Below are 8873 nucleotides of genomic sequence, written 5' to 3'. Positions count from 1 at the left end.
GTTAGTTAAATCCATATTTAGCTGTTTACTGAGTACCTGAATAGTAAATAGATATTGCATATTCAAAAAAAAAAGTAATATTCGAATATCGAGATGCTAAAGCCAGTAAAAAGAAAAATCGACTGCAGTTTGTGCACCTATAACATTATACAATGCTTTCATTTCAAATGTAGCCACGCCTTCCTTTTTCTTATACCTAGTATAATATTTTAGAAAAATCCTGCATCAACGTCACAATATTTTCAATTGAGGATGATAAAGTCGTTAACCATTTATCTTTACGGAGGACAAGTCCACAGGGCCATTTTTATAAAAACATTAAGGGGTCTATAGATTCCCAATGCGTCACTTAAAACAGGATTTTTTGCTAACGTTTCTCAGTAGTTATTGTTTAATTTCCATCATGAGTGAGGTCATAAGATTTTTTTTTTAACTTTGACAGTAACAACATTATCTTTCGTCTCATAAACTTGTTTTTTTTACGTTAATGCTTAATTAAAAATTAAGCTAAATAGTTTCAAATTCATGATTGATTTAGGGAATTCCAATTTTGTTCCAGTTTGATGTTCATAGAAAATTGTGGCGGCTCTTTTATTGGAAAATGGATCTTAAAACAGACAGAGAGACAGAGACAGAGAGGTTTTAAATATGGTGACGAGAAACTTTACTTTAAATTTAACTTGTATTAACTTTGCTTGTAGGTTCAAGATTCGTTGAATGCTCATTGCAGCTGTTTTCGTAACAAGTAGAGAAAGTAGTCCTTAACGCGCGAGTGTGAAATATTGAGCGCAAGCCTCAGGTAAGGGCAGTAATAACGCGAGCCTGTGAAGAAACTTTCTTGCGTGTGCACTATTTTTCCTACGATCACGAACCGTATGCAAAAAAAAAACAAAAAAGGTTACCCAACCGAGACATAAATGGAGGGTATTGCAGCGGAAATCCGACACTACTTCATCCTTGCAAATCTGCGAAAGGCTCTTTTCATAATAGGCGACTAAGTCTTACATTTGACATTTAATGATATTTTATTGAATATTATTATCAAAATTAACATGTTTACTTATATGTATCAAAATTAGGGTTATTTTTAGCCAACGAAAATTTCCTCCTTTTACAACCGTATTAACAAAAGAATTAAGCAGATAAACTAATGAAGTATGTTCTAATTATATAATGTATAAGCTTTATCCATAACCAGTCTCAGTATTTTCCTTATCAAATTATTAATGGCAATATCAATCACAAATAATTCAACAAATAACACTAATTAACTGGCTGCATATCTATGTCCATACATATTACGACCGACATCATCAAATGACGAGCGAAAATTTCACGACCTGTAAAAACCAAGCTGATTATTTCACATTGCAATTTCTGTGAAGAATGATTAACACTAGTGAATCCTATCGATCTTCGTATATACTCTTGAGCCATAGCCCGGAAATAAGCATAAATAACGATAATTGCCACAAGTTCGGTTCTGTGGATGAGTTAATTATTATTAGTCGACACCATCAACATCGCTTTAGACATGCCACTTAAAATTTTCTTAGGTTTCGTATTGTGTTTAATTGTTGGATGTAACAGTCACAAGGTACGTACTTTAACGCCAATATTTCATATATATTTTTTCCAATCTCATCACTTAATCAAAAACTCACAGTGTTAAGTGATTTGTCTACTCAAAATCATACATCTTTAATATAAAACGGGAACACAATTATCCACGAATTTGAAGTGATCATTAATAGGATATAACGTCTCTACCAGACACCTCTCCAAAGGAACATCCATATGTAGTCACTCTCAAAGGATTAGAATACTGTAGTGGAATCCTGATTAGTGCTCATCATGTGTTAGCTCCAGCATCCTGCGTTTGCGAGTGAGTAATAAAACCGATAATTTGTTTAAATCAGATTCAGTTCTAAATGCCTAATGACAAATACTATTAGAATCTCGCAAAAAGTATTGCAACTCGTTTATAACTTTCATAAACCTTATATTTTTTTAAAATGTTTAAACACATAATTTTATTTTAAAAAAGGCATTTAATGCATTATTTTCGATGTTCAAATATTTCACCCCTATTCAGCTACCCCTATTAACTTTTTATTTCCAAATGGAAAGGTAGCCATTGTAGTTTATCAAATGATAGGCAATTCAACAAGGAATACAACGGTATACGCAGAACTAAAATCGGATCTACGATTTTCTTAAAAAATAAAATTATTAAATACAAAATAAAATGACTCACTAATATATCAAACAAAATCGAAATTTCTTCAATAAATACTCAAATTGAACTTCAGTAACAAATTAGCAATGACTTTATCATTCCTCAAACTCTCTTATGCAATTATCCAGTGTTGCTTTTTCTATTAATTATAATTCTGTTCCAATTCTAAGATTTAAGTTATCTAAATTTGATGGTTTATTTTTGTAAACGGAACTTTTTAAGTGGCCCCGCAAAAAAATCAAGAAGTGTCAGATTTGGAAATCGTAGCGGCCATTCTATTGTGCCTCTTTTACAAATCCATCTCCTAGAGAAAAATATCATCAAGATACTCTCTCATAGCTATAGCATAATGTGATGGTGTACCATTTTGTAGGAACCAAATATTTTTGCCTGCTTGTTCCCTATTTTCTTCAGGAAAAATAGCGGCGATTAATGGAACTATTTCGTTCTATTATGATGCGTTGTTTAAGTGTCCTTCTATGAAAAATAGACCAATAAACTGATGGTCGATTATATCCATCCATATATTGAGTTGTTGCGGATGTTATATACATATGTAGAGTTTGCATTCATTGAAGATTATCTGCGGACAAATAGCAATAATTATGTCGATGAATAGATCCATTTAAGCAAAACGTTGCTTCATTCGAAAATAAAATTCTAGAAAAAAATCTATTATCCCGAATGTCTTTTTCTTGCATCAATTCACATAAAATTTCACCCTACCATCAAAATCTTCAGGCATTAACTCTTGGGTAAGGGAAATTTACCTCGTTTTAAACGACTGCTTACTAGTAGATACATCAAATTCATCGACATTTTTGTTGATAGACTATATATGGTTTTCATCGATAGATAACAAAATTTCTAGTTCATCGCCATCAGTTGCTGTTCGAGGTCTTCCACATTTTGGAGCACCTTTCAGATTTCCAGTTTATTGAAATGTTTTATTAATCCGACAAATTACACTTTTATCAATAGGTTGGTCTGCATATTTCTCATTAAATATGAGACACACCTCTTCGTATATTCTTTTGCAATCTCCATAACCCAAAAAGATTAATATTTCAATTATTTACTTCTCAAATAAACGATACATGTTTTGATATTCTAACTAAAAACTGAATTCAACTACTAATGAATTTTATGAAAACCAAAATATTTTGTATCTAAAAAATTGTTTACATTGAAGACGTTTTGGAATTTCTACGTCTCATTGTCGTTTTTTCACTCTCTTCCAAAGTGAAATAAGAATGGATTGGCTATGTAAGAAACAAAGATAAAAAGTTTTAATCTTTTTAGGATATAGACTTTGCTCTATTTTTCTTTCAGTGAAACTGTAGATCCAATTTTAATTCTGAGTATACTGTTGTATCCCTTTTATTTGATATACTACAATGGGTACTTGTATTGTATTCCTATTTGAAAATAACAAGTTAGTAGAGATAGCTGAATAAGGGTGAAAAAATAGAACATCGAAAATAATGCATTAAATGCCTTTTTTGAAATAAAATTATACGTGTTTAAGCATTTTTTAAAAATATCAGATTTATTATAGTTATAAATGTGTTGCAATATTTTTTACAAGCACTGTATATATTGGGTATATTTCGTGTGTATTGTGTATATTTAAGAATATCAGATTTAGTTTAAATTTGTAACGTTGTAGGGCTTAGAACAATCAAATTTTCTTCGCCTACCTCTGGATAGCAAAATAAATTCTACTGCCAGTTGTCATGATCTATTTACCGGTTTGAAAATAATAATATGCATATATAATTGCGAAGAAAAAATAAAATTAACAAAAAATATGGTATTTTACTATTTTAATTACTGCATCTCTCTATTTTTATTGTGTATTAATATGTTTTGTATTCCTTCTAATGCCTTGTATGTACTGTATTTCTATTTTCCTAAAATCAGAGAGGGAGATCCTAGCATCACTCTGAACTTGTTTCTGATACGCTACTGACTTGTTTCATTGAATTTAAATTTATATTGTAAATAATAAAAGTTTTCGTCTCCTTTATTTATATATCAGTGCAAACTTTACCTTTAAATCAATGCAATTCAATTGAGTAAAATGAATTGAAAAAACTTCATTAACTGTAAAATTCGAATATCCTTCTCTTATTATAGACTTATCCTTCATTTCATTAGAAATGTTTCGACTTGCAGTAGCATGTATTACACTGGTGCTTCATAATTTTCATTTCTTCTATTGATTGCTCCTCTATCTGTAAATGTGTTGGTGATATCGGCAAAAATCAGTTACCTTCCACATGGAAGAAAAAAATTCTTAACATTTTTCCACTCGGCTAACCGTTCACTTGTCCAAATTAATCCCTTCCATGTTATTGAAAATAAAATATTATTTTATCGCCTAATTAGTTGTTCGTTTCCTGATACATAATGCTAATTAGCGTAAAGTGTGAAAATAACTCTATTATTCAATTCTATTATGTTCATGGTGAAATCCCTTGTCACCCATTACTTGTTACTTAGTATTAAATTAAATGAATAGTTTTGCAAACGTTGCAAGTTGATTGATGATTTCCGATATCCATAACTATGAAAACCATGCGTTTTGGATAGACATTTTTGGCAAAACTAGAATTTTCATTCTCTCTAGTATTCATTCCCTTCACCACTTTCAGTCCAAAATTTATTAGACTTAATTTTCCCACACTTTCATACTTTTATGCTATACTAAAATTCGCATTTTCCACATCTTTTAGTGTACCCAAAGTTGCAGTACTTCTGGGCTTCGAAAAGTACCCTTACTTTGCCGAAAACCGTTTGGACCCAAATGGTCAGATCATCGTCTCCACCGAAATTATCCTCCACGAAGACTACTACAAAATGCAACCGCATCGTCATTTGAACAACATGGCAATAGTAAAGCTGCCTCATCCTGCTAATCTTACTGATAATGTGCAGCCTGCCAAGCTGCTTGATCCAGAAGATAGTTTTCAATTGGATGGTAACACAGTGAAAATTGTAGGTTGGAAGTTAACTACTAACACAAAGCTAAAAGAAACTGAGGCTCGCTTAAGGAATCAAGACACGTGTGCAAACATGTTTGGTCAGCAATTCTTCAGAAATCAAGAATCTTGTGTAAGATGGTTTCAGAAAGGACACTTGAATTTGTTAGGAAATCCTGTTACCTTCAAGGGGAAGGTTATAGGATTCCAAACTGCTACTCCGAATTGCAAATGGCCCACCCTAGACTGTAGTCAAAACGACTTCGTTTTGAATATAGCACCTTACATAGATTGGATCAATGCTCATGTTTATGGACATGTTATTAGCAAAATTAGGAGCAATGAATTGGAAGCTGCTGCTCAGTATGCGCACCTGTTAAGCGTTATTGAAAATCTGAAGAAAGAGCAACTGGGCGATAAAGCGTCGATTAATGAAGAGTTGAACGATCTGAAACTGAGCATTCAAAAAAATAGTAAGCAAGGACAGGACATAGCTTTAATGTTAAATGAAGAAATCAATGGAGTAAAAACTGAAATCGCAAACAGAGATTTAATGTATAATAAAAGCATTTACCAGTTGAATGAAGATATTTCTGATAGTAGGCAAGAATTTTCTAACGGTTTATCTGCTCAAGAAAACTATCATAAGAATTTGGTGCAACGTGTTGATGAATTAGATACAAAAAGCCCAAAAATTGACGAAGCGCTAGACCAAATTCAAATTGCTCTTAATTCCTTAGAGGTTCAGAGCGATCTCACCAAGTCCAGCTTCGAGCATTTGACAGAAGAATTGAAAGAGGAAATTAAAAAAGTGAAAAGGCATGTCGAAGACCTAGAGGCCACATTCGGTAAATTGAAGAATGTCTCTCAAGAAACCGAGGATCGTATTATTGAGGTTGATGAACATATTCATCACATCCACAAGGAAATTGATGACTTTAATCCAAGAATAAGTTTAATAGAACAAATATCTGATGAAACACGACAGCGATTGGATAAACAAATTGTTACGGTACATGAACAATATCAAAAAATCCAGAGAGAGAATGATTTAATAGTTCGAACTGTAAATGACTGTTGTAAGAGAAATGACTACTTTTATGCACCACCAGTTCAATAATTTACTTATTATTATGCTAATAAGTATAATGAATAATAAATAATTGGAAAAAATTTCTTACCTTTGCAATAAATGTACGATATAAAGTGTTTTGTTTTTTAAAGCTTATTTCAGATTAACAAATTTCTTTCCCAATTTTTAATTTAAATTGCAGTGTTCCTGTACCTACAAGCTATATATTAAGCAATATTTAAATTATAAAAATTACGTTATTTGAGCAGGAATTTCAATATTATTCAGTATCTCTTTATACAAAATGGATGATTGAATACGGTATGGGTCCTAACATGTTCACTCATCTGGACAAACAAACCACAGCAGGTGTTTATAACAGTGATACCATGAGATCCAGGAAGAATTTCCAGCACATGGAAATATTTTGGGTGTGGGACACGCCTGCAGCGGTGTCCATTTTTTTCTTTTTCGTTTCTTTCCAGGATACACCCGCATGTGCAGATGAAGATGTGGGAGTTTAGAGGGCATAATCCCATGGTGTACATTTGCCTACTTGTGCACAGACGGGTTTGATAAAATTAATAAATAGAAGCATGGATTGCCCATATACCAAACCTCATCTTTACTTTCTACTTGAAAACTCATGAAACTGTATGAAAATCAGCATTTTACTAACATCAACTACGTAAACATTTCCGTGTTTGAATAGAAACAGTAGGATTAAAGACCATAAGAGGAATAGCGGAATAGGACAAATTGAGCAATTGGCTCTATTTGACCACGCGCTCGTTGAAATGCGTTTTAACAAAGTAGACAATCTACATCAATCCCAATGCTACTATTCATGGTCTACAGTGAAAGCATTGGCATCAATACTAGATAAGAACTTTAATAAAGAAAAATGGCAATTTACCATAACAAAAAAAATGAAGCTTTAAATGACTACAGTTTTACAGATATTCTTGTACAGTTTGTCATAATTTCGAGATTTGCTCAGTCCTACTTTCTCTGAATGGCACATTTAATATTTTGCTCCAATGCTGTAATAGATATTGAACATACCCACTTAGGCAGAACATATAATATATAGGTATATATATGTATAAATTTTTTACACTACTTATTAACTATAAACTGCTCCACAAAAAGATAGCTCCACCCATGTTTTTTGGTAATTTACGAAAGTGTTTAAACTTTTCTTAAGTTTTTCTTTTGTATCATGTTTGTTGACCAAAATCATTAGGCTCTGCAAAGAACCATTCACATCCGCTTCCTTATACCGTAATAAAGTATACTAAACCGAAAATCGGCTTCCACATAATGATAGCTCCACTTTGCTTTTGTAACTTATCGATGTGTTTTTGTTTATATTGTTATTTTTGACAGCGTAAAAAACTGTTTTGAAAGATCGTGTTCGGTTTGGTTCAGTATTTGCTATAATGGGACGTGGTCCGTCTTTAACTGAGGTGGAAAGAGCAGATATTTTGACTGATCATCGTTATGGACGCTCAAATCGTTGGATCGCTCGTGAAATAGGACGTAATAATCGAGTTATTAATTTTTTTTTGAAGGATCCGGTCTCTTCCGGACGAAAAAGTCCCCAGGACGGCCGAAAAAGCTTAATGCCCGTCAGAGAAGACGTATCATTAATGCAGCTTCAAATGTTACCGTATCGTGCAGCACCATCAAAAAAGATCAGGACCTTAATGTGTCAATTGAAACAGTTAGGCGTACGATTCGTCAATGTGGCTTTATTAAACGTTCAAAAATGCTCACAGCACCAGAATTGTCTGACGTTCACAAGATTCAACGTCTCGCATTTGCACGTGCTAATGTTCGCACTGATTTTACAAATGTAAGTTTTCAATGTTACCAGCAATTATTTAACGTAATTATTTAACGCCTTTCATTTAGCTCATTTGGTCTGACGAGAAAAAATGGAATCTCGACGGCCCTGATGGATTCAATTCATATTGGAAAGATTTGAGGAAAGAGCCTCGAATTTTTTCACGTCGAAACTTTGGTGGTGCACGGTAAAGTGCGTTTAGCATTTCCATCCGCTAAAATAAATTCAAAAGAATGTCAAGAACTGCTGGACGCATGTCTTTTGCCTTATCTCGAGGAAAATGACGGTATTGAATTCCAGTATCAGCAAGACAATGCACCAATCCATGTGTCGCGATCAACGAAAGCTTGGTTTAATGGAGCACAATTGCCACTGGTCGACTGGCCTTCCCGTTCACCGGATTTAAATGTTATCGAAAACGTTTGGGCGATACTCGTACGTCGTGTTTACGCAAATATCGTACCATTGAGGAGCTCAAAAATTCAATTGTGCTCGAATGGGAAAATTTAGATAATAACCTTCTTGTTCGGCTTGTAAATTCTATGGATAATCGTTTATTTCAAGTAATTCAGAGGAATGGCAGCGCCACTGATTACTGAAATGTCGTCAATGTTATTATTTTATTGGTAATATGTAAATAAATTATTGTTTTTGAAGTGGAGCTATCATTATGTGGAAGCCAGTTTTCGGTTTAGTATACTGTATTACAGTATAAGGATGCGGATGTGA

General features: G+C 33.1%; 2 protein-coding genes across 2 annotated transcripts; both read left to right on the top strand.

The window, feature by feature from the left end:
* Positions 1–1341: 1341 nt before the first annotated feature.
* LOC136410909 (uncharacterized) lies at positions 1342–6520 on the top strand. Its single transcript, XM_066393274.1, has 3 exons — positions 1342–1597; positions 1755–1885; positions 4978–6520. Exons 1-3 carry the CDS (start codon positions 1535–1537, stop codon positions 6341–6343), a joined length of 1560 nt encoding a protein of 519 aa, XP_066249371.1. The 5' UTR covers positions 1342–1534; the 3' UTR covers positions 6344–6520.
* A 295-nt stretch (positions 6521–6815) lies between these two features.
* On the top strand, positions 6816–8873 carry LOC136410829 (uncharacterized). Its single transcript, XM_066393183.1, has 2 exons — positions 6816–8153; positions 8213–8873. The coding sequence occupies exons 1-2, from the start codon at positions 7738–7740 to the stop codon at positions 8283–8285; spliced, it is 489 nt and encodes a 162-aa protein (XP_066249280.1). The 5' UTR covers positions 6816–7737; the 3' UTR covers positions 8286–8873.

Source organism: Euwallacea similis, chromosome 9 (assembly GCF_039881205.1).
Source record: "Euwallacea similis isolate ESF13 chromosome 9, ESF131.1, whole genome shotgun sequence".
NCBI lineage: Eukaryota > Metazoa > Arthropoda > Insecta > Coleoptera > Curculionidae > Euwallacea > Euwallacea similis.
The sequence above is the reverse complement of the archived record's forward strand: the minus strand, read 5'-3'. Positions and strand labels throughout refer to the sequence as shown.

Excerpts from the sequence above, each read along its gene's own strand:
- LOC136410909 (XM_066393274.1), top strand. The coding sequence starts at position 1,535 with ATGCCACTTAAAATTTTCTTAGGTTTCGTATTGTGTTTAATTGTTGGA. Across the intron at positions 1,598-1,754 it reads TTGGATGTAACAGTCACAAG|GATATAACGTCTCTACCAGA; the intron begins GTACGTACTTTA and ends GATCATTAATAG. Across the intron at positions 1,886-4,977 it reads CCAGCATCCTGCGTTTGCGA|TGTACCCAAAGTTGCAGTAC; the intron begins GTGAGTAATAAA and ends CACATCTTTTAG.
- LOC136410829 (XM_066393183.1), top strand. The coding sequence starts at position 7,738 with ATGGGACGTGGTCCGTCTTTAACTGAGGTGGAAAGAGCAGATATTTTG. Across the intron at positions 8,154-8,212 it reads TTCGCACTGATTTTACAAAT|CTCATTTGGTCTGACGAGAA; the intron begins GTAAGTTTTCAA and ends CCTTTCATTTAG.